General features: G+C 42.3%; 1 protein-coding gene across 1 annotated transcript in view; it reads right to left on the bottom strand.

Annotated features, from left to right (window-relative positions):
* Enpep (glutamyl aminopeptidase) overlaps positions 1-26,675 on the bottom strand; it is a 74,692-nt gene that overhangs the window by 45,636 nt on the left and 2,381 nt on the right. Inside the window, exons 2-4 of the mRNA XM_087897584.1 lie at positions 19,682-19,823; positions 17,646-17,777; positions 1,060-1,180 (exon numbers count right to left, since the gene is read on the bottom strand). Of these exons, the coding sequence (XP_087753710.1) occupies positions 1,060-1,180; positions 17,646-17,777; positions 19,682-19,823 (395 nt within the window). The remainder of the gene's footprint in view (positions 1-1,059; positions 1,181-17,645; positions 17,778-19,681; positions 19,824-26,675) is intronic.

Raw genomic sequence — 26,675 nt, 5'->3', positions numbered from 1 at the left:
ATTGAGAAGGTATTTCCCCCACACCCAACATTTTTCACATGTTGGGAAGTATAAATTACATAAATCCTTGAGCAAATGAAAGTAATCTCTTCTCTGGTGAATACAGACATTATAATTAATTGACATCAATTTGATTATCCTTTGATAAAAATGAGGGCATCATTTCCAAAGACCTCTATTACCCAGCTAACTCTGAAAGGGTTGAAGACGCAGAGAAAAAAAATGTACGGTGAGGGAAGAGAAGAGGAGGAGAAAGGAGGAAACTGGTGTGGGTTCTGCATGTCAGGTCATTCCGATCACAGCAAGTGAGGCAAAGATGAGGAGACCCATGGATTTGGGTTCCCCATTCTTTCAAAATTTCCCTTCTGACTTTGGTTAAATAGATAGATAGATAGATAGATAGATAGATAGATAGATAGATAGATAGATAGATAGATAGAACCTTACTTATCTTTCTGTCTCCTCTAATAATTGCTAAGCAACACAAAAAGCCATTGAGTAGAAACTGAGGCATGCACACACCCAGGCCATAGAGCCTTTCTTTTGCCTTCCAAGGGATTTATTATGGCGGTAGGAGCTGGATAGGGAAGTGGGTTCTTGGTTGGTTCAAGTACCACCTTCCTTACAAGTTCTTCAAGGGACTTATAGCTTTACTCAAAGCAAGCACTCAGGCTTGTTAATAGTGCTTCTGCTCTTGACGGAGGCTCCATCATTTGGACTGTGGTCCTTCCGTGCTTCACAGAAATCACGCCTCTCTCCGTATTAGAGGGAAGAATACTCTGGAAATGAAACACTGACACTTCTCCCAGACTTTTCTTCCCTCTAATACGGAGGTTGCAAATCAAAGATGGTATCTTCATCATATGAAAGTAGAAAAGGCCTAGAAATTTTAGAGGAACCTAGAATGGCTCTTTGGGCTTATAGTAAACGTCACACATGTAGCACCTGTAAAAAGACTCAGGAACGATTAGTAATCACTGGTAATCTAATTAGACAGTCTAGGTTAACTCAGGTAAAACAAAGGCAGCTTGAAATGAGGAGATAAAAGCATTTTCTCACCCAGTTTAGGAAGAGAATACTCCATACCAAAGTATTCTTCAAAATAATCAAACACAATTTTAGTTACGTTCGCAGCATACTCCGCCGTATGAGCTTGCTCCGGCTGGACGTAAATAGTGAGCTGGGAAACAAAAGACAAACATTCAGGGAGGTGAATCTTCATTGATAAAACACATGTGCACAAAGTGAAACATGATACCATCAGAAGAGGGAGGCCTTTGGATCAGAGCACCTAGTTTGAATACCAAGCCTCCTTCGCAGTAGGCTCGTCCCCAGGAGCTTTGTGTAGCCTTGGGCAGATGACCTCGCTGCTCTCAGACTTCGGTAAAAGGTCACTAAGATAAAACTGTGTGCCATTAGTAACGAGAAATAAATAATAAAAAAGAACAGTGCCCCAGACATTAAAAGATATTATCACTTTTTTTTTTTTGTATTGGAAATGTGTATTGTCTGGGGCTGGAGAGATGGCTCAGCAATTAAGAACACTGACTGCTCTTCCACAGGACCTGGGTTCAAGTCTCAGCACCCACATGGTGACTCACAGCTGCTTATAATTCCAGTGCCAGAAGATCTGACCATCCTCACACAGACACACCTGCAGTCAAAACACTAATGCACATAAAATCAAATTAAATAAATCAGCTTTAAAAAGACTAAAAAACAAAACACACAGGGCCTACATGTCTGTTTACCTTTCCCAGTACCCTCTGACTTGTCTTGTGTATGCAGCTGCTTGAGAGGAAACAAATTCATTCTATTTTTCTCATCTAAGGTGCTTTTGACGACACATTTCCCCTTTGGGATCATCCACTGTTTTACTGGATGGCTGTAAATGACAGGAGTTTTGTATTTTACTCCCCGAGCCTTAAATATGATGACCTAAACTTTTCCCAAGATAGAGTGAGTGAGCTTCATCAGTTTTCTGAGTTGCAAGGATATTGTTTTATGCCTCTATGCCCTAATTTACAAATTAAACTGAGTACTGAGTGTAGACGTTTTTTTTCAATTCTAATCATGCATGACTTTATTAAGCAAGGTTAAGTAAGAATCCTTCTAAGCAGACGAACAGATGCTCAGGAACCTCCTAGTTGCTTAGTAGTTTTCTGTGAGTGACAGAGAAACAGCCCTTCAGCTGCCAGTCGGCTACCTTGGCAAGAAAATCAAATGAAACATGCGCGCTAACCCGGAGACCTGACCCAAAGCCCTTGGGCAAAGACCGATGTCGTCATTTTAGTAAGTTCAAGACCATTGACCCAACAAGACCAGAAGATTCAAGATTAGAAAAACACAAGAGAAAGGGAGATGAAACCTACTCATTTCCTGTTCCCACTGCATTACTGTAAGGGATATTCATTAGGACACACGCATCCGAGCCCATTTCTTAGAAGAGAGCTCTAGAGGGCTCCGACAACCTAAAGGGCAAATGATGAGAGAACGTCCCTTACTTGGCATTCTCACCTCTTATGCATAAATAGAAATGAACTCCCACCACAGTGACCCCTCCACTCAATATTCCTTAAGGCTTTTAGTTTTTACTTGTCAGAGAGAGGAGATGATCCATTCCTACTACCCTCTCCTGTCCTCTTGGTAAGCTATGGCATGCCGGCTCCAAGCAATGACTGAACCTGAGGATCGCTGGTAGCCACTTTACAGAACAACAGAACCTGGTCAGGAAAAATCAAAGCCAAACTGGGTGGTGTGGGTGCACGCCTTTAATCCCAGCACTCGGGAGGCAGAGGCAGGCAGATCTCAGTGAGTTTAAGCCAGCGTGGTCTACAAGAGCTAGTTCCAGGACAGGCACCAAAGCTACAGAAAAACCCTGTGGAAAGAAAGAAGGAAGGAAGAAAGGAAAGAAAGAAAGAGAGAGAGAGAAAATAGAAAATACTAGAAAGAAAGAGAGAGAGAGAAAGAAAAATCAAAGACAACATTGCCTTATTGTCAATGGAAAGGCTCTGAACCTTTCACCTGTCCACAACTTGGTGTGTGACATGACTCACTCAGATTTTCTGCCACACTCATTTTCCCTCCGACATTTCAAAGAGAGAGGTTCGTCTTGACACTGCAGTGCTGTCCACATGCCCCATGCTTTGTGCTGTCTGTTTGGAGAGGGGAAGGCAAGTTGAGAAAATGAAAGGCAGAGAAGACAGGGAACCTCTGTGTTAGGTGAAGTCACGGGGAAAGCAAAGGATGGGCTCTTTGTCCTGGTGTTTTCCTGTTACCCACAGACAGTGGGCTCTTTTTACTGATTCCAGGATTCAAGTACGCAGCTATATTACCACTGAGCTGTGTCCCTGGCTCCCATTTGCTTCTTTCAAGCATGCGCCTGAAGCAGTATCAGTTCCTTCTTTTCTCTCTCCACATTTCTCTGGGCAACAGCAACCAAAAAAGACTGCTGTCAGCATTCATTCACTTGGAACTGGAGCAGTTTTTTTCTCACTGTCTCACCTCCCTCACCCATCCCCACACAGAAGAGCGCACTGTCTGCACCCAGCCAGACACAGATTTCCTGTCACCTAGGACCTTTACAGACAACCACTGCAGGTCATAATTTTTAAAACACAGATTCGCTTTAATCCCAGCACTCGGGAGGTAGAGGCAGGCGGCTCTCTGTGAGTTCGAGGCCAGCCTGGTCTACAAGAGCGAGTTCCAGGACAGGCACCAAAGCTACAGAGAAACCTTGCTTCGGAAAAAAAATAAAAATAAAAAGCAAAAAACCACAGATTCAATTAATGAGCTAAGAAACCATAGGACAGCATGCTGGTTGTCTGTCACAATCCTTGGACTGGTTCCACAATCCCTTATCTATAATCATAACAACTGAAGAATTCTGAAGATTTTGCATTTAGCCAAAGCATACTCATAAGTGTGTCCTCTCTGCTGCGTGTTAGAAACATATTTCGACATGGAAGAGTTGTGAACATGACAACTCTGTCATTTGAAGCCTGCAATGTATGCAGCACCCATTCAGTTGCAGACCACCTGTGCTGGTTTGATTGAGGACTTAGAACCACACCTTCCCTCCTGCAGACATCCTCACCCCTGCTCCCTGGCGGTGGCATCGTCATGCCCCGTTCCTGTACCTTCTCCTTCCTCTGGGCTTCAGCAGAGAGTAACCTTTCTCTGGCTTCTTAGCACTTCTGTCCAGAACAAAGTCTCCCTGACTCTCCATCACTTTTACTAATGGTTGCCCTCTTTCCAGTTCACACGCTTGCTCTCAAGGGACTTTTTAATGGTTACATATGAAGTTTATAAACTTTATCGGTAAATGGAAGGATTCAAGAGCCTAACTGTAGAGCCTAAGAAAATCTATTTATTTTCTAAAGCAGAGCACCTTCTCAGAGGAAATTAAATTCCTGATACATACCACTACTTCAGAGGACTAGCCCCACCTCAAAACACTAAGTCTACCACACGGTCTGGACTTTCAAAACTCACATCGGCTCGGCCATTATTCTAGTTGCTTTTCTCTTATCATACTGGACCCTTTTATAAAGCAGGCTTAAAATTTTAATGCCTCATCTGTTTTATTTTCTGTGTATGAGTGTTTTGATTGCATGAATGAGAGGTTTGGCAAGGCCTGTGAACCACGTGTATGCCATGTGTACCCGAGGAGGCCAGAAGGAAATGTCAGATTCCCTAAAGACAGGTGGTGGTGAGCAGCCACGTGGTGCTTAGCATCGAATGTGGGTCCTCCTCAAGGGCAACAAGTGCAGTCAGGTGGTGGTGGTGCACACCTTTAATCCCAGCACTCAGGAGGCGGCGGTGGGCGGATCTCTGCGAACCCAAGGCCAGCCTGCTCTACAGAGTGAGTTCCAGGAGAGCCAGGGCTGCACAAACAAACCCTGTCTTGGAAAGAGAGAGAGTAACAAGTGCTCATAACCACTGTGCCAGCTCTCCAGCCCCATAAGTAGGCGTTTAGATTCTTTCTTAAAAAATATGATGTCTCTCCAGTGTCTCCAGCAACTTGAAGGGTGAGACCTAAGCTCCAGAGGGTTGCCATCTAGTTGATCGCTGTCTCTCACTTCACGTGTCTCTTTGTTAGACTTGATCATCATGACCGACCAACTTTTCCTAGAACAGATTAATGAGACTTTACACCATCTTCCCCCTCAGTGCCTATTTATGTCTCCAAACCTTAAGCTTCACACAAACCTCATCAGTGTTTACCTACGAGCATCATCACAGGAGATGCTCTCGGGCCTTCTCCTGCAAGGGGCTTGTCACGCTACGTGCCAGTCCTGTGGATTTTGCACCACTGCTAATAGAATGTCATATTTTATGTAACTGCTGAGTATTTCACTGAGAGTCTTACACAGATCACATTCCCACAACCTCTTAACCACAATTAGAAAATCCACAGAGTTCTGAAAATCAAAACATTATCTGCTTGAGCTAATTTGGTACTATCACCTGACCTGAACTGATAACTGATAGATGGATTTTCATATCTTCTCTTTTCCCCATTTATATTGTAAATGTGTGTATATATATGGAAAATACATTTCTCTCTCTCTCTCTCTCTCTCTCTATATATATATATATATATATATATATATATGTGGCACATGTATAGGTAGAGATAATTAAGCTATGCACACACATACGCACACACAAACACACACACACACACACACACACACACACACTGTTTAATTATCAAGTCCCGGGAAATGTATCAGTATTTGAACATCAAGCCTTCATGCAAATCCTAACATACGTGATTTCTAGCATAAACCAGCCCCAGAGATGTAGACATTTCCTTAAAATCCGAGGGTTCAAAGGAAATTTACAAGTAAAAATGTGAATGCTGGCAAGTGAAGAGAAGCGTGCGGTGGCTTGAGTGGGAATGGCTTCCCCAAGTTCACATTTGAGTACGTGGGCCTCTGTGGAACCGTTTGGAAAGAAGTAGGAGTGTGGCCTTGTTGGAGGGCGTGTATCACCGGGGGTGGGCTTTTTGACATGCCTCCTGCCACCCCCACCCCACTGTTCTCTCTGCCTCGTGCTTATGGCTAGAGATAGGAGATTTCAGCTGCTGCACCCACTCAGACTCCTATTCTTCCAGAACAATACACCCAACTTTTCCTAGTTACACAGTGGAGACAGCAGCAGGATTGATCACAGACAGACAGACAGCATTGCCACCGTGCTTGACCATTCAACGTTCTGGGTCTCACTGGCAGAATTAGTGCCATGGATAACGCATTCAGCTATTAACCTCGGGGCCTCTCTGTGTCTGCACTATCCTCTGTGTGAGTAACAGGATGAGGTGGCACTCACTTTGCTTCTAAGAACAGTGAGAATGAAGGGACAGTGGAAAATAAACTTTATGCTTTTGAAATACAAAATAATAGATTCTTGGTATCCACATAATAAACATTTGAGTTGCAAGAGTTTCGTTTAGAGAGGCTTTCAGAAATAATTTCGGAAAGCCGGGAACGGCACAGAGCACAGAGATTTCACTGCGATAATGGGTGGGACAGAGACTGGAAAGGCATCCAGAATGCCCTGTCTCAAAAGACAAGAAGAAAGTTATCCATGTCGGAAGGATCAAGAAAAATGATGGAGCTAGACCATGAATTGTGCAGAGGTCTGATATCAGGACATTGAACATGGGAAAACTCTACAAACAGAAAGGACCAGCTTTCAGACTGCCAGGTAATACTGCCACCATTACTAGAGTCAAAGCCAGGCCAGGCCTGGGTTCCACTGGAGGATGCTGCATGCCGGCTCTGCCTGGATTCCCATCTTTATTATCTGTTGACTATTTTCCTCTTGAAAATCTGGCCATACATCCTGGTTCACCCAGGAATGTCCCAGGAATTTTATTCTGTAACTGACCTCTTGACCCAGCGCAGTCCACACATTCACTGCCCGTGTTGTTTATGTTTTATAGATGGTAAATTCTATTATAACATGGAAGCTGGCTTGTTGGGGTTTATGTCCTGCCCAGTTCCCCACAGCTGGCAAGCCCCAAAGAAAATCACACAGAGATCTCCTTAAGTTATAAAACTGATTGGCCCATTAGCTCAGTCTACTTATTAGCTCTTGTGGCTTATATTAACCCATTGTTCTTATCTATGCTAGCCACATGACTCAGTACCTTTCTCAGCAGGGCAGGTTACATCTTGCTTCATGGTGATCTGGGCAGGAATGGGAGGAACAGGCTTCCTCCTTCCCAGAATTCTCCTGTTCTCATCACCCCACCTCTGCTTCCTGTCTGGTTGACCCACCTATCCTTCCTTCCTGGTCAATCAGCATTTATTTAAAACATGATTGACAGAATACAGACAATTCTCCCACACCATTCTATGGCCACTCTCATTACTGATAGGCAATCGCCTCATTTCCCAGCATCTTTCACTTCTTGGAAGTTTTCAGGGTCTCATCTGGACTACTTCAAAAAGGCACATCCAGGAAGTGGCTCAAGACCATGCAGGACACTAAAACTGAGGGACAGCCCTAGACTCTCACAAGGATATCATCAAAATAGATAGGAAAGCACACTTGGGTGTCACTGAGTAATGGTGGCTGCCTCTGACTCCCCTCTCAGTCCAAAGATAGAGTTTTTAATATCACCCCCTCCTTGGGGCTTAGCATCTTCCTGAGTACATGGGTGCTCCATAAGGACATAAGATAAGCTGACGAACAAGTCTTCTGTTTCATTATCAATGCCAAGACACCCTGAATGAGAAAGAGACGTCTACATGACTTTCATTCTACACACACACACACACACACACACACACACACACACCTTTAAAAAAAACAGTAAAATAAGCTCTTGTCCAAAAATGACTATGCAGGAAATTTTAAAACTCCCCTAACCATAATAATAATCGCTGTGAACAAGAGTTATTGCTTCAGTGAGAAGTCAAAACTGTTAAGAATAAAGAGGGTATCTGCAGAGTCTTGAAATGCTTTTTGGTAATTATGATGAGTGTGCCGAGACCCTGACAGACCTGTGCTCCATTCCCTTCCCCGGGATGTGGACTGCATGCAGTGACTGCTTTTAAGGAACGGGCTGCAGAAAGGTGAAAGGATGCGCTAGAGCAGAAAAGGTAGTTGGCACCATGGTAACTAGTGAGGAAGCAGATCGCACAGAATGCCATGTGTGCACCAACATGACGGAACAAGAAGGACTCCTCATCTCTGTGGTACCCTCCAAAACAAAAGCCCTCGTCTAATCTTCAAAGAGTCACAGATCCAAATGAGACAGCCTATAAAACATCTGAGCAGTGTACTTCAAAGGTGTGGAGATTGCTTTCTGTGTCTACACTGCTCCCATAAACACGGTGGTGTCTATGAGAAATATGACAAGCATCAAGTCATGAGATGACGAACCACAAGAAAGACAAGAACTCTCTGTGTGCCCAGGGAAGGTGGCATTAGGATAGGAAGGAGAGTGTCCACTGTGGGTGGACTAAGCCATTTAAAATAAAGCAAAAATGTTAAGTCTACAAAGATTGCACCAAGTGGGTGCCTGACTGCGAACCTAAGAAGATGGTGCCCGTTGGTGATGTGTGGTGTGGGAGGAGGTGTGAAGAGAAAGGACCAAGTGATCCATTCTCATTCTCAGCTTCGTTAGGAAGACAATGAAATGTTGAGGCTGTATTCATTAAACACACACACACACAGACGTGAATGTGCTCACACATGCACAAAACAGGTCATAAAATAAGAAACAGAAAATGTCCCAGGCTGGACTAAGCCTTATGCAAATGGACTGTCTACCAGATACTGAAACCAAACATGCACAGTGGCAGAAAAGCGGCTGAAATCCTAAGAAAAGGCTGTGAATTAGTCAATAGTGTTATATAAATATTCATTTCTTAGTTTTAATAAAGGCATGATAAATAGTTATAGACGGTATTGACACAGCATAGCAAAGCCTGTGAATTATTTCAAAATACACTGTTAAAATATACCTCATTATTAAAACAGCATTTTCTAGTGAGATAATTCTTATGAAGTGAAATGCTAAAGTTAAGATCCCAGCCCAGTTAAAACCTAGGGCTGGAGAGATGACTCAGCAGTGAAGAGCAGCAGCTGTTCCTCCAGAAGACCCAGTATCAAGGCCTTGCACACACATGGTGGCTCCCAGGCATACGTAACTCAAGTTCTGGGAACCCAGTGCCCTCTTCGGTCCTCCGTGGATACCAGGCCCCCACATGGTACCCAAATAACACACTCTTCTGCATAAAATAAAATAATAATTAAAAGAATGTAAAGCCTTCCTAAATATAGTCTATTTCTTTGAATAGAACAGACAGACAGACAAAAACCAGCAGCCTACGTTGTCTTTGATGAAGCATTTTCATTTAGAAACCAGTGAACTAAGAAGAGAGTGACAGAGAAAGCTAGCGCAAGTAGCCTGGCTTCATCCCCAGATGGAATTCGGGGCACACTGGTTCGGAAACTGTCCCTGCACACTTCGGGGGAAGAAAGCTCAGTACAGTCTCTTTCTGAGACACTGGAGTTGCCAGGATTGCAGTGTGTATCTAGCTGATAGACACTCTGATTTGCTTCATCACTAGAAAAGCTAAGGGCACTCCCCAACAAGGTAAATACTCCTTTTTACATATGCTTCTTTACAAAAGGCCGGAGTCAACTGCCCCAAAGACATTTAACTTGGCCTGGACTTGATTCCTTGGAGCTGGGTGCAAAGACAATACATGCTGGAGAAGCTACCGTACATCAACTATGTCAGAAAGGCACTGCTAGCCTACTAACAGGACATGATTTCACACATGGCAATTTGAAAATGTAAATGTGTCTCAGTTCCTGTTTTATTTTAAACTATCTATTAAATAAGTGGTTAAGGAAAAAGTTATATTTAAATCCAAATTATTCTAGATTTGAAAATGAGTTGCAATATATCCAAGTGAAACTCTGAAGCAGAAATATTTCTAATAATATTATTAGTAATATAGCTAATATATGTAATTATGATGAGACCCCTAGAGGGATGGTGGCAGTTTTTACACCCATAGCTGAACACTTATTTCATGCAGCTAAAACGTCATGTACTCTCTCTACACTGTACTAGGTTTAGGGTCCATTGGTTGATCTGTTTTCCTAAGGTGATATCATTTGTTACAAACCCTTAACCAACAAACTAAATGTCAAAAGGCCTCAGGAGGAGGTTGTTTTCCAAGAGCCAGAAAAGGAAAAAGGAAACAAGGAAGCAATCAAAGAAGGAAGGAAAAAAGGAAGGAAGGAAAGGAGGAAAAGAGGGAGGGAGGGAGGGAGGACACCTTTCTATTTGTGCCTAGTCAATAGTTATAAAACTACTGTAAGTAATCCTTCAAATATCTCCCTTTATTCCTTTTCTTCTCTTTGACATTCAGTTGATTGAATAAAAACACAACTACTCTTCCAAAAGAAAAAAAGAAAGTACACAAAATCTACAGTTTTCTGAGCTATCCTGAAACTCCATATAATTTTCTCACACATAGGGAAACACTTTATTTTCAACCAACAGCGCCACTACTGACATTCACTGTGTCCTTTCTTCTGGTTACAGTAAATTACAGACCTCAAGTTGCTGATGGTGGATGGGAAGGAACTCCTGTCAGAGGGTAGACTATCTACAGCTCACCAGGTTTAATTAGTGTCTCAGATTCACATGTTATATAGTAGAAACCCATTGAATGGTTGACAGCGGGTTAAGGTACCGGAGTTGTATTGTCAGAAACGGTGTAGATAAGAATGGCTGTTGGCTTCACTCAGTTTCTATGAAGAATGCCATGTGCACAGTAATGATCTAGTTCCATCCTTAAAGGATTTGTTGAAAAAGTAATAGGACTTCGGGTCCAGATGGTGCAGGAAATAGTGCTCTGCTGCACCTTCAGAGATCCCACCATGCAGCAGTGGTGGGTAAAACACAAAATGGGAAACCCATTCCACCGAGCAGGCTTTAGCTGATGCATCTCTGCGGAAGCTGTGATGAGAAGCAGTGGGTGGAGTTGAAGCAATAACTTCCCAAGCAGATACAGGACCCCACCCCTAACCAAGAAGCTATCTGTAATTGATACCCACTGGCTAAGGAAACCAGGTTTTCTTCCATGGATTATAACCATGTCTATCAGCCACACTCCAGGGCAGGCCCCATGCCCAGGAGTAGCCAGCTGGTCAACACAAAATAAGCTCCATTTTTTCTTTGTTTTTCCTGGTTTTGTTTAGTTTCTCTCTCTCTCTCTCCCTTTCTCTCTCTCTCTCTCTCTCTCTCTCTCTCTCTGTCTCTCTCTGTCTCTCTCTGTGTGTGTGTGTACTTTTGGTTCCACTTTTGGGTTTGTTTTTTATCATTTTACCTTATTGGTCTTTGATTTGTTTATTTTGATTTTCATTTCTGTGTTTTGTTTTTGAAAGTGAGAGAGAGTGGGGAAGTGAGAGGAAGATGATAGGTATAAGATAGATAGATGATAGATAGATAGATAGATAGATTGATAGATAGATGATAGATAATAGATGGATAGATAATAGATAGGTAGATAGATGATACGTAGATAATAGATAGATGGACAATAGATGGACAGATAATGGATAGATAATAGATGATTGATAGATAGATAGATAGATAGATGATACATAGATAATGGATAGATAGATAATAGATAGATAACAGATATATAGATAATAGATGGATACTAGATAGATGATAGATAGATAGACAGATAGACAGATAATAGATAACAGATAGATAGATAATAGGTGGATAATAGATGATAGATGGGTAGATAATAGATAGAGATAATAGATAATAGATAGAGATTAGATTGACAGATAATAGATAGGTAGATAGATGATAGATAATGGATATATAGATAACAGATAGATAGTAGATAGATAGATAGATAGATAGATAGATAGATAGATAGATAGATAGATGCATTTGGGTGGGAAGATGTGGAAGACATTGAAGAGATTAGGGGAGGGGAAAGCATGATCAAAATACATTATATAAAAAAGAATTTTAGACATAGGCACAGGAGACCACTTCCTAGGTAGAACCCCAGTAGCACAGACATTAAGAGAATCAATGAATAAATGGGACCTCCTGAAACTGAGAAGCGTCTGTAAAGCAAAGGACACTGTCAGTAAGTCAAAAAGGCTACCTTCCGACTGGGAGAATATCTTCACCAACCCCTCATCAGACAAAGGTCTGATCTCCAAAATATACAAAGAACTCAAGAAACTAGACACTAAAACTCTAATTAACCCAATTAAAAAATGGGGTACTGAACTGAACAGAGAATTCACAACAGAAGAATTTCGAATGGCCAGAAGACACTTAAGGTCATGCTCAACCTCCTTAGCGATCAGGGAAATGCAAATCAAAACAACTTTGAGATACCATTTTACACCGGTCAGAATAGCTAAACTCAAAAACACCAATGAGAGCCTATGCTGGAGAGGATGTGGAGTGAGGGGAACACTCATCCATTGTTGGTGGGAATGCAAACTTGTGCAGCCACTGTGGAAATCAGTGTGGCGGTTCCTCAGGAAACTGGGAGTCAACCTCCCTCAGGACCCAGCAATTCCACTCTTGGGAATATACCCAAGAGATGCCCTAACATACTACAAAAGCATTTGTTCAACTATGTTCATAGCAGCACTATTTGTAATAGCCAGAACCTGGAAACAACCTAGGTGCCCATCAATAGAAGAATGGTTAAAAAAAGGTGTGGAACATATACACATTAGGGTTTTACTCAGCGGTAAAAAACAATGACATCTTGAATTTTGCATGCAAATGGATGGAAATAGAAAATTCTTTACTGAGTGAGGTAACCCAGACACAAAAAGAGGAATATGGTATGTACTCACTCATAAGTGGATTCTAGCCATAATTAAAGGTCTTTGAGCCTATAATTTGTGATCCTAGAGAAGCTAAATAAGAAAGTGAACCTGAAGAAAATCATATAGTTATCCTCCTGGATAGTGGAAGTAGACAAGATTGCCAGGAAACTTGGGTGCACGGGGGATGGGGGTGGAAATAAGGGGAGATGGTTAAAGAGAAGGGAGAAGGGGAGGATGGGGGATAGCTTGGGGGAATGGGATGGGTAGGAGGGAGGAAGGATGGATATGGGATCAGGGAAGTATATATCTCAACTAAGGAAGCCATTTTAGGGTTTGCAAGAGACTTGATTCTAGAGGGGTTCCCAGGTCCAAGGAGAGGTCCCCAGATTTTCCCTGGGCAGCAGAGGAGAGGGTGCCTGAACTGGCCTTGGCCCATAACCATACTAATGAATATTTTGCATATCACCATAGAACCTTCATCTGGCGATGGATGGAGATAGAGACAGAGACCCACGTTGGAACACAGGACTTAACTCCCTAGGTCCAAATGAGAAGCAGAAGGAGGGAGAATGTAAGCAAGAAAGTCAGGATCAGAGGGAACCTTCATCCGACGACAGATGGAGATTGAGACAGAGACCCACATTGGAGCACTGGACTGAGCCCCCAAGGTCCAAATGAGGAGCAGAAGGAGGGAGAACATGAAAAAGGACATCAAGACCGCGAGGGGTGCATTCATCCACTGATATAAGGGGACTGATCTAATGAGAGCTCACCAAGGCCAGCTGGACTGGGACTGAATGAATATGTGATCAAACTGGATTCTCTGAATGTGGCTGACATGGGGGCTGTCTGAGAAGCCATTGACAATGACACTGGGACTTGTTTCCTCTGCATATACTGGATTTTTGGGATCCAGTCTGTTTGGATGTTCACCTTCCTAGGCCTGGAGGGAGGAGGGAGGAACTTGAACTTCCCACAGGGCAGGAAACCCTGACTGCTCTTAGGACTGGAGAGAGAGGAGAAGAGGGAATGGGGGAGTGGGAGGGTATTGGGAGGAGGGGAAGAAGTGGAAATTTTTATAAATTAATAAAAAAAGATCAAATGCCAAAAAAAATTTAAAAAAGATTTATTAGCCTTGAATTTGAGAGGGAGTTAGAGGGACTATGGAAGGGCTTGAAGGGAGAGGACATAATAAGGGTTGAAGGGAGGAAACAAAGGGAGAAAATAATATAATTACATTCAACTAAAAATGTAAAATTATTTAAAAAATTTGAAGCATGTGTAAGATGCTCTCAGAATGTATAATGTCGCAAAGGAGCAAATCTTTGTACTAGAGAATACTAGTACATAAGAGACAATAAGTTTTAAATGGAGAATTGTTTTCCTCTCCTTCTTTTAAAAATATATTTAGGCAAAATAATTTAGAGAAATTTCAAATGACAAATACTTGTGCCCATGATTCAGGAAAACCCATATATGGGAAAGCCCATCAATGTAATACAGGAAAACCAGTATGGGGGAGAACCTACCAATGGAGTGAAAGGATATGGAGACGTTTATTCACCTCTGTCTGGGAATCACTTAAGAGGACAGGAAGAGAGTCAGAAATGCAGGATAGAAACCGCCAGGGCAGGGTGTCATTCATGAAGCTAGACTGACTGTCTAGCTGACTGGCCGACTGCCTAAGTCATTCATGATGCTGAACTGCCCGATGGCCTAACTGTTCTCTCTTACCTCATTCATGATTCTGAACTGCCTGATTGCCTGTTATGTCTTACCTTAATAGGTAACTTTTGCAACAAATTGATTATAACACATTTTTTAAAGGATTATGAGACTTAGATGGGTTCCTCTCTGTCACACTTCCGTGGACCTAAGGAGGCTGCTTTCCTTATGCTTCTCTCTGGAGTATCACACTGAGAGAGCTTTCTTCTGAGGTGCCGACATTAGCCTTCTATTCAGAGTGAACAGACAGAGAACAGGAGGGAGCTTCGAAATACGAAAGAAAAGGAAATCTTCGTGAAGCATTAGCGTCAACATTAAGTGCTTCAGGTCCTCAGAAAAAGTTCTGCTCAATCTTTAGGGGAGACCACCTCACTGTGTAGCAGAAGATGAGGGTAAGGCGCCCCCTGGCTCCAGCTCCGGGTCACTTTGTTGAATTCTGACTAGAGAATCTGGGGAATTTCAGAAGGCAGTTGAGGTCTCTCATGACCTAGGTGGTCAGAAAGGAATGCCACATCAGGAGACCCTTGCTCCCCTTCCAAAGTGTGGAAAGTGCTGCCTGTTTTAGAAAGAACATTCTGCTACCAGCTTCTCAGGGGAGCCATTTAAGAAGTATTTACTACGGTTGTGAATCTTCAACAAAACTGTATTTTCCACTCCATCTCTTTACTTGAAACCCATCCTTAGAATCTAGCCAAAAGCCAATACACACCGCAATGACTCACCCAGCCAGAACTGCGAAGGGAACAGCGAAGGGAGTCATCCGGAAACTCAAGCTCATGGTTGCCATTAGAAAAGTCACTAAGAGAGTAATGTCCTCTGCTGGCTGCCTGGCTGCAGTCTTACTCGTAAAACTATACGAGCAGAGAGGAATTACTCAGCCTTTCTGCCTTGTCTTGATGTTCTCCTCAAAAAAAAAGTGCTCAGAATGTAATCATATTGTAAAAATTAATGTGAAAAACACCCGTATGTGACGAAGTGTGGTTCTAAAGAAAGCACTCGATAAATAATCCACACGAGCTATGACAGTGGAAGAAAAACATGAACTTCACTAAAGGACTCAACTTTACATCAAACCAGAGATAGATATGACATCGACTGTGTGAAGGGGAGTCTAGAAAAGCAACATCCTCTATCAATGCCATTTCCGCGATACTCAGTATTATCTTTAGGAAATGGTGGTGCCCTTCATCAAAGCAACGTAAGTGACGTGAGAAAGAGTCGAGGTGGACCAGTGCTCCTGAGTCCTCCGTGAACGGTCGCTGTGTCCCCCACTCCCTATGGAAACCCAGTTTTAGCATGTCTCAATAGCGACTCCATCAATACCTACATGGAGGCAGTTTTGTTTGTTTGTTTGTTTGTTTTTCCAGGAACAAGTTTCACAGGAAGTAAAACCATCCAGCTCTTCCCCTGCAGTGATTGATGAGGAGGTGATGAGACTTTCAGAGCACCCATATCCCAGAAACCTTAGCAGAGCATGGTGATTCAGAAAGAATACAGAACAGGAGTCCCTACCACCCCTCAGGTGGCTCTTCAGCAGAGCATTTGAACTCCCTTGGCTTCAAGTTTCTCATCTGTAAAATGGGGTAGTGATTTCTTCCTTATAAATGCATACTGTGAAGAGTGCCAAATGGATATATATGGATATATTACTATATATGCATACACATATATGTTATAAAGGTAAATTGACTTGATTCCTAAGCAAAGCAAGAATTTAAATAACAACAAAATGGGGGCTCCTAAAACAAGACAAAAAATTTTTAAATATTTATTTTTTAATTATTTTATGTGTATGGGTACTTTGCCTGCATGTATGCCTGTGCATCATGCGTGTGCCTGGTACCCGAGGTAGCCTGAAAGGGCCATCATATTTCCTAGAACTAGAGTTGGTTTTGAGCCAAGTGGGTGCTGGTAATCAAATCCGGGATCCCTGGAAAATCCAGTGCTCTTAACTTCTGAGCCATCTCTCTATCTCTAGTCCCTAAACAAAAAACAAACAAACAAACAAACAAAAAACAAAAACAAAAAACTTGTAGGTAAAAATGATTATGGGTTTTCCAAAGGAAATCACTGGGTCAGCAAGATAAATTGTCAGGTAAAGGGACTTGGTGACACTCTGGAGACCCAAATTCAATCCCAAGATCATTCTTGGTAGGAGAGAATAAACTCCCACAAGGAGTCCTCTGACCACCACAGTGTGCTATAGTGCACACATGCGTGCACACACACACGTACACACACTCATACATGCACACAGGCGTACACACACATGCACACAGTAAATAAATAAGCAATCATAAAAATAATTTTAAAGGACGTTATTAAAGCTGTCATCTAAAAACATATGCTCATACTTTCAAAATACTTCTGATATTTTGTTGACATTTTTATGTTTCTGTATCAATTTGTTGATTTAAAATTTACATAATTTGAAATATATGTTTGTTTCTCCTGAGTCAGGATCTCAGGAACCTGCTGTCTGTTTTTAATTATATAGAGAGCCGGACGGTGGTGGGACATACCTTTATTCCCAGCACTTGGGAGGTAGAAGCAGGTAAATCCCTGAGTTCAAGGCCAGCCTGGTCTACAGAGCACAGTCAGGGCTACACAAAGAAACTATATCTCAAGAAACAAACAAACAGACAGACACATAGAAATGGCACCGTGAACTTCCCAGCTCCTGTTGCTTGCAGAATATTTGCCTCCCCCAACCTAAAAGCTCCTAACACGATGCCTCACCTTGTACTGCAGTTGGGCTGGGCTACAGCGTCTGACATACTTACGTTGGCCTATATAGGAACTAGTTTTGGATTTTTAGTGAATTCTCCCTTTACATTATTTCAAGGCCGTGCACATGCCTGTCGCCTTTGTTTATCCCCCATGTCCTTGGGGCTGGGACTTTTCTATATTGTTTAATATTATTACTAAGCTCCCCAAACCTGGTGGCTAACGAGGGTTCTTGCCTGTTGTTTGAAAAACCAATAAGCAATTATTTTTTAAGAAGCCGGAAATTTAACCACAAATGCATTGGTGGTGAATTTTTGAAATCCATTAAGACTCACTGGTTTGCCGGTGTTGGACGTTCTGTTTATACGGGTGAACTGATGCACAGCGAAGCACACCAGGTAAGTGCTCATGGGCACAGACTTCTTAAAAACTGTTTTCTTCCAGTTGTCATCCACCGTCTCTTCTCTCTACGGAAAGCAGAAGATCATCTTTATTTATCGTAAGATCAACCGTGAATAAGACAAAAAAATGACTACCACAAGCCCCGCTCCCTACTCAAAAGTTCATTGTCAAAGTTCCGGGGTCAGATGATAAACGGGAGTGATGAAGAGGCCGTAGGAAAAGTCACCTTATTTTCAAGACTGGGGAGTGACTGAATTGTACACTGTATCAGATTTCTCGGGAGAAAATAAGTTTGATTGGCATATCAAGTGGGCAGGAGTTTATCTCTCTGCAAACACACACACACACACACACACACACACACACACACACAATGCTGACCATTTTTTAAGGGAAATTTGACCCCTTAATGAAGATCAGGCTGAAAGCCTTGAAGAAGAAAGAATTAATTGGACAGCAGCTTCTTTACTGTGTGTAAAGGGTTAACTACTGGGTGAACAACCAGGGTTGGCTTCTCTCTTGCAGCTGCAGTTGTCCATCTATACGGAAGACCCACACTATGGGCACTAAAGTCAATGCCCTGGTGACCACTGTCAGAGTCGTGTCCATTGATTGACACAACTGCTAACCCATCTGGGTTTTTTTCATCCACACCAGTTCCGACACCTCCTCCCCCCCCCACCACGTCAATCAACAGCCAGCCCTAAGCACCTGCCAAGTTCTTGCTACCATAGCTTAAACATCTGCACATCTCCATTATACCACTCTCCAGATGGGACCATCCTTGCCATTTGTGGCTAAGTCCATGCTCCCGACAGAAAAGTTACATCACAATAAAAGCCCACCGGCATCAGTTTAGGTCTATCTCTTAATGACCCAGAGAACCAGGCTTCTCCCAGCCAGTATCGGAATCTAGCAGAATTAAAGATGCACAGTCTTCTGAGATGACTAGGTCATGAGGAGAGATGGACCGGGATGCCTTCTTTCTCCTCCCACGTCCATCTCCCCTCATCTGCTCCAAGGCATTCTGGTGCCTCCTGTACACTGAGCATATATTTTTAATTGACGTGTCCAACTTGAATTTTACCCTTTACATTTTCTTCTCTTATCCAAACTTCATTTCTCAGGTGCCCAAAGAAACCAAATCTGATAAACAGATTGGTTCTGGAGCTGGGGACATTTTTACATTTTAATCTTCAGACATTTGCTCTTTTTGTTTGGTTTGTGCTATTCCAGGGTCAATTTATTGATAGAAGGATGAGGTTAAGTAATAGCTCAGCTAGTGAATCAGAAAGATGGGAAGTAAAGAACAAGTAATACTGTAGAATAAGCCTGGTTCTCTTATGCATCAAATATGTGATGTGTATGATAAGCCTTAACTTCAAGGTTATGATTTTTAGCTAACTATGCCACCCGTTATGAAGAGGAAAGAGTCCTGTGCTAACAAGTATCCAGGCAGAATTCAATGTTTGTCAGATTCTTTTAGGAGGAAAATCTATGGGCATGGTATTTTTTGGAGTTGGTTTATACAACCAAGAATTGAAGTAATGGTTTTTTAAAATAGCTTTAACAACAACAAAAAAAGACAGTTGTATTAAACTGAAAAGTCTAAATAGTGAGTATGGCCACTTTAAGAGCATCATGGATTTTGTGTGTGTGTGTGTGTGTGTGTGTGTGTGTGTGTGTGTGTGTGTGTGCATGTGTTTAGTTAAACAGAGCCCCCAGTCAGTCTATATGTATAGTATATATTCTTTCTTAAAAATTTCAAGGTGACTTTATTACTGGATGTGATGCTATAAACTGACAATTTCCTTGAGTCAAAGAAAAAAGGATTGCTAAAGGGAATTCTTAGTCTGTAATAGCTATAGTTCATTTAGTGTTAGGATTCTGAGTTCCCTTCCATAGTGAATTAGGCAGGTCAAGTAGTGTTGCAAACAGTGTATGTGCAGAAACAAAAAAAAATACTCACCTCTACTGGCATATTTGAAAGTGCTGAGTATTCTTTGGGGTGAATGATGGTTATATTGTAAGTAGCCTTCTTGTTGGGCTCATCAAAACAAGGGAAGGACTTCCTGGCATCAGTTGGTTCGTGGTCAGTGGCCGCTATGCTCCTTAGGAATAAACACAGACACAATGCATGCTGCTGCTTCTGACATTCCCTGTGTTTCTATTGCTCTAAGAGACATGAGCCACGTTATTATAACAACTACTGTTTCTTTTCACGAGAGCCGTCTGAAAGACTATCAAATATCTGTCAAAGGGCTTTTAGAATTTTGAGGGTACCCTACCCAAAGCCGCTGAGCCACAAGGAGACAAACACATGCACACCCAGAGTCCTGTTTCTGTGTGGGGAGCTGTGAGCAGGTGTGTCCTTTCACAGAGTGGAGGAGTATCTCCTCGCACCCCTCCTTCCGTCCCGCTGGCACATTCCATGTTTACACTACAGCAAGGACTGAACTATTCATCTTCAGACAAAATGGATGCTGAGCCTTCTCCCTAGTGAGGGAAATATCAGCCTGGTCTAAAGCCCCATTTTGAGGGCTGAGGAAATAGCTCAGTGGTAAACCATCCACTTGAGATGTGCAAGGTCCTGGGTGCAATCGTCTGCATAGTTTTTAAAATTAAAAAAGCCCACTCGTGAAAAGACAGCAGCATTCCTGAGGGTCATTAGTAGGCACATGTATTCTCCAAACTGTTAATGTTTAACATTTCTAGACTTTCAACGTGAAAATACTATTTTCAAACTTTATATGTATATATGTACAACACATATATAAGCATATGTACATGCACATACACATATAAGCATATATACATGCACACACATATATAAACATATATATGCACACACATATATAAGCATATTACAGAAAGACAATATGATCATATATTTGCTCGTTGGAAAGAACAGCAAATAAAGCAATAGAAGCAAGGTAACATTGATTGACATCACCAATAATCTGAACAAAGGTAACATGTGTTCTTGTGAACTAAAGAAGCTGCATCACAATTCTAAGCTAAAGAGCCAGGAGGAAAGTTTCACCTTTGTAATCCCAACACTGGGGAGGCTGAAAACAGAAGGTTACTTTGAGTTTCAAGCTAGTCTGGGGTACACAGCAGACCCTGTCTCAACAACAACAAAAGAGCTACACACACACACACATTTAAAAAAAAGAGCAACAAAAAGAAAAAAAAGCCATCACCACAACAAAAAAGCTAAATTATTAGAACTTTTCATTTATTCTGAAAGTGCTATTATGCCCTATCCTTATAGACAGACAGACAGATACACACACACACACACACACACACACCATACTCATAATAATAATATACATTACAAACACTATTCTGCTCCCAGATGATGAGTTCCAAATGCAATTCTCTCCTAACAGGAACCAGGGCTCCTTAGAAAAGGAGTTAGTTGCTTCTAGGCTAGGTAAGAAGTCCATGATCACCCAGGTCATCTTGTCACACCAAGAAAGTAAGAAATACTCAAAGAATCATGGGAATAAGTCAAAAGGACACAGGTGTCTTCTTGACAGGATTACTACTTGCCAAACCCATGGGAACTGAAACACCAAAATCAACAGAATGGGACTACAACTCATTGTATAAACGAAGAACATGGACCCTTTCTTTTTCTTTTTTTTTAAAACCACTTTTTAACATTTCATTTATGGTGTGTGTGGTGGGGTGGGCACCCTGTGGCAGAGTGTGAAGAACAGAGGACAGCCACTGAAGCCAGCTCTCTCCCTCCACCACGTAAATTCTAGGGATCAAACTCAGGCCATCAGACTTGCCAACGAGGACCTTTGGGTGAACCGAGCCATTGTTCTGGTTAGAGTTTTCCAACTTAACAAACTAGAGTCGTGTGGGAAGAGGGAGTTCCTTCATTGGGGAATCACCTCCATGATACTGGCCTATGGGTGTGTCTGTGGGGCAGTTTCTTGAGGGTTCAGCCAATTATGGGTGGTGCTGCACCAGCTGTGGAGATGAAGTCACTCAGTAACTTTCCCCCATGGTTTCTCTCTCAGCTTCTACTTCAGATCCCCAGCTTGAGTTTCTCCCTCGACTTTTGACCTTGACGGTCTGTAACACGAAAGCATAACCCAAACCAATCTTCTTCAAGTTGGTTTTGGTCAGTATTTATCCCAGCAGCAGGGCAGCTGGTTAGGACAGCCCATGAGCTCTCTCTTTGATTGCGAGTTTGATTTAAATTCTTCTTTAAGTAGATTATAGACATTTTCTCTCGCAATGCTAGAAATTGACCTCGGGTTTATGCACACTGAGCACACACTCTACCCATGAGATCCATCCCAAGCCCTTAGAGAGCAATACTTTTAGAAGGACTACCAGATTCAGAAAATCTTCAGAAGATTCGTTACCCAAAAGAATTGGGTGGAGATGTATTTGCGTGTTTCAAATATTCTCTGGAAAAATGACCTGTAAACCCCATCACTCCCACTCTGGAGAAAGCCGTTGGAAATGACCTGAAGGGCCCGGTTTAAAGGTAACATCAGCAACAATAACTGACTTACAAGCAGTTGTACCACCTCCTGAGCAGGTCACAGCCTCCCTTCCCTGATACTCTAATCTAAACGGTGCTCTGGCATTTTTAAAAGATCATTAAAAAGAGCCACAAATGGAAACTTAGGGGGCATTCTCCAATAACTGGTCGTCCCCCTTCAGAACTGCTGACATCGAAAAAGGTGAAGAAAGGTTGGGGGAAAACCTGGGCTTGAAGGAACTTAGAGTGCTGTACACACTTCCAAGATAGGATATAGGAAAGAACTGAAAGGCCATTACTGGGTTAAGTGAAGAAGACTGCTTTTGAACCCTGGGTTACATAATTGGATTGATGCTACATTCTTTGATTTTTTTTAAGCTGCTGTATAGTTGTTAGACAATGCCTTGTACTTGAGAAATATACCCTGTTGTCAACATGTAAATGAGTTCTTCAGAGAGAGAGAAGAGAGGGTCCAAAGGGGGCAAAATGTAAATAATTGGTGAATCTGGTAAATTATTTTTAGATGTTCCAAATACCATTCTTGTAGCATTTCTGTAAGTTTGAAGTGGTTTTCTTCTTGCTGTTCTTGCTTGTTTTTCTTTTTTATAAATCAAGTTATCTAAGAAAAGCCTTAGCTAAGAGTCTGTTCTGCAACAGACTGATTATTGGTTAGGGTGGTGTTAACAGTTCAGTAAGCTGAAATTTCTCTGCGCTTTGTTTTATTTTGTTTTTTGAAACAGGGTCTCATTGTATAACCCTGGCTGCCCAAGAACTCACTGTGTAGACCAGGTTGTCCTTGAACTCACAGAGATTCACCTGCCTCTGCCTCTATAGGGATTAAAGGCATGTGCTACCACGTCCTGCAATAAATCTTAATTTTATACCTTTTGTAGATTATTCTGGATTGTAAATACATCAGTCTACAAAGAATGCCTCAAAGACCTCATAACAAGAAGCAGCAAGGGACAACCCTTGCTTGCCCAGATTCCTTTTCCTTTCTGAGTTGTTTTGACTTCTGAGTCCCCACCCTCCCGCCCCCACCCAGAAGTGGGAGAAAAAAGGAACAATCTTGTTGCAGTTTAGTCCTCCTCAGAAATGTCAGAAAAGTGATAGACTTTGTGCGTGTGTTTGTGTGTGTGTGTGTGTGTGTGTGTGTGTGTGTGTGTGTGTACCTGCAAGCACATCACAAAAACCCAAAGTAAGCAGGGAGTGGAACTGCCCTTCCGGGCAACAGTCATTCATTTTGTGTAGGTTTTACAAACGTCAGTTTTCTGGAAGATGCTAGAGTATAAACTCTTGAGAAGCCAAGTAAGAGAAGAAGGTTGGTTTAATCCTGTCACACTCCTCTTTAAAAGGGTCTCTGACCAGTTGTTCTCCTAATTTAGACGACTCTAACTCTTGCTTGTGCAGAGAGCTGCAGGTGTCCCCCGCACAGTGGGTCTGCTCGGCCTCGGAGCCTTTTCAACTGTCACACTGAGTCTGACACAATCACCTGGCTGTATAGGCAAAGTGAATGATATTAATTGCCAACAGGCAAGCAAAATATGTACTGAGTTTTCTTCCCCTTCCCCCTCCTCGTCCAAATGCAAGAGCCCTGTGATTTCAGAGGAAAAACTCTCTTAAGAGGAAAAATTCCAAGCTTCTATTCTTATCTTAATTAGTTTACTCTTAATTCTAATCTTCCCACATGTGACCTTCAGTGAGTCACACCTGATTTATTGTCTTCAGGTGGTGTGTACTGTCCTTCCCAGGTAAATCTTGCCTGACACACCTTAGGGATCATCTCACGAAGTGATGCCTTTGAAATGTGTATAATAGTGCCCAACAAACCCCTTAGTGCTAGTCCCTTAGATAAACTATGCTTTCTTTGCCTTTCTGAGACTGGGCCATGCTGGGTGGTTCAGGTGAACCTTGAACTCCTCATCCTCCTGCCTCAGCTGCCCCAGTGTTGGGATTATAAAAATGGGATGAAACAGCCTGCCTCCATTTTTGGCTTAAAAGGATTTTACAGTAAAGATAAACTAGGTTCAGCCAGACAATGATGGTGCATGCCTTGAATCCCAGCACTGGGGGTGGGGGGAGGCAGGAGGAGCTCAGTTAGTTGTGCCAAGCATGGTGGGTATGCCTTTAATTCCATCACTTGGAAAGAAGAGGTAGATTTCTGTGTGTTTGAGGCCAGCCTGGTCTACATAGTGAGTTTCAGGAGAGCCAGAACTACACAGTGAGACCCTGTCTCAAAAAACACAAACACAAACAAACAAACAAATAAACCAAAACAACAACAACAAGAAAAGCTAACTTATTTCTTGTTTCTTTGATGGTCTACTGAAGAACTCAGAAAACTCTGTTGATAGATGGCCAGCTCTTTGAAATGCCACCAGAGTTTCCTAAATGCTAAGCAAGTTTAAAAACAAGATATATAAAATAGCACTATAAAGAGATTTTAGATCACGATCTTTATCTCGCAATTAAAAGTCATTTTAAAAATCTGAGCTGGACTGCAAATGAGTGAGGAGAACCGCAGCCGATACTCATCAGTGACTCCGCAATGTTCTGAATAATTAATTACACCAGGCAAATGTGCTGAGCAAACCCCTTCTCTAGGGGGCCTCCCTGCGCCCTGCAAATGAGCCACTCACTGGACTTTAAATCTTACTCCTTGTAGCTTATTAACTTGCCATCAGGGAGAGCCTCCGTCGCCTTCCGTGACTGCATCAAACCAGCACGCGTTCAAGAAAGTTATAGAAGGAGAAGCAACGCCATCACTCTCAGTCCTGGCCACTCTGAATCAACGTTAAAAAACAAAACCACAAACAACTGTGTTAGCTTATCAGTCACTGTAACCGCATTCCCAAGAATGACTTCCAAGCTATGTTCAGCAATTTAATAACGTGAGCCAGCAAGACACACAGCATAATCTGGCTAAAACCCTTAAGCCGGGGTGGTGGTGGGCTTCTGCTGTAGGGGTAGTAACTACCAGCGCTGTATCTATAGGCTATTAAGGGTTCCCACGTCATGCACACGAGCTGCTCGGTTGATTCAGGGTGGAGTTGCATGGTGGATTGAATAAACCAGTCCATTATTTAATTCCAAACTGTGTTGCTTTTTATGCGGAAGATAGTCAAGGCCAGGTAAAATTTCCTCACTTCCGAAGTAAAGAAGGACCACGAGCCCCACAACACGCATACAAGACCTCCTCCTAAATCTCACTGTGTACTGATAACTTTCCACGAGCTGAGAATCATCTGACTAGAGCCAACATTTCGAGATCCAAACCTGACGACGGAGGATACACATTTGTGTGCGATAATATATTTTCCCACATATACACTGTTTTCACACAGCTACTAAATCATACTGTAAACTTTAGATTTGGCTTCAGAGGTGTTTCCCCAAATTCCTGCTAGGTGTGTCTAACAAGCTTCAACAGGTCTCACACTGACCTTCAACACCAACCCTCCTTCCTTCGACACCAACTCCTTGTGTTTCCAGCATCCACTAAAAGGTAGGGCCACCACCCGGATGCTACATCTTGAGCATCCTGGACCCATAACTGCTGCCCTCCCTTCCTCATCAGTCAACAAGCAGGCCTGAGCTGTTTTCCCTTCAAGCTGTTTTCCTCCATGGGTCCTCTTGATGTCATCTGCGTTGCCTTCCTCTCCACCCTGATCTGCAGTATCCTCTGCATGGATGGAGCTTTCTGTCTTTCGCCATCCATAACACCTGTGTGACCCTCACTAACTCTTCCTTTGTCCCCAAAGTGACCCTTTCCACTCTCTCCAAAGTTATCTCTACTGTCCTCCCACAAGTTAGCTCTAAGTCTGCTTCTGTATATATACCCCACCAACAAAATCGCTTTCTTCTTCCCATCCTGATTTCTCTGGCCTTTCATCTTCTCATTTGCCACTACGTAAACCCCACCATAATATCAAAGATTCAGTTTTCACCCTTATCGGTGTTATGAAAAACACCAGAAAGCTCAAACCAGAGAGAGTCAAAAGTGATTGTTTATAAGGTTGTTCCTTACGTTGTGTGTGAGCAACTGAAATAGCTACGAAATGGAAAAGCTGGAAGAATTACATTATGTCTATGGTACCAAAGCGTGTGTCCAGCATGTCATTTAGTGGAAGAATGCCAAATTACAAGTCAACTCCTTGGTGAATGTTTCCTTTTTAAACTTTCACTGTTTTGTCTTTTAGGTTCACTGCAATGACTGTATTATTCATGCATAAAGAAACTCAAGTGTTAAAAGTGGTTTGTTTTCTTTTTGGTATACTTGTACCCTTGGCCTGGCAATTCACCTTTCAGGACAATAGACAACCTAGGGAAATGAGCAGATGGGCACATAAAGGTGTATTTACAGCGACGTCCTTCTCTGATGTGTTAATAATTAATAATAAGACACTGGAAGCAGCACCCGTGTCCAGCAATAGGAGCTGAGAGACTCAGGGCA

The sequence above is a fragment of the Myodes glareolus genome, chromosome 17 (assembly GCF_982192425.1).
Source record: "Myodes glareolus chromosome 17, mMyoGla1.1, whole genome shotgun sequence".
NCBI classification, from domain to species: Eukaryota; Metazoa; Chordata; class Mammalia; order Rodentia; family Cricetidae; genus Myodes; species Myodes glareolus.
This window is presented reverse-complemented; position numbering and strand designations above follow the sequence as displayed.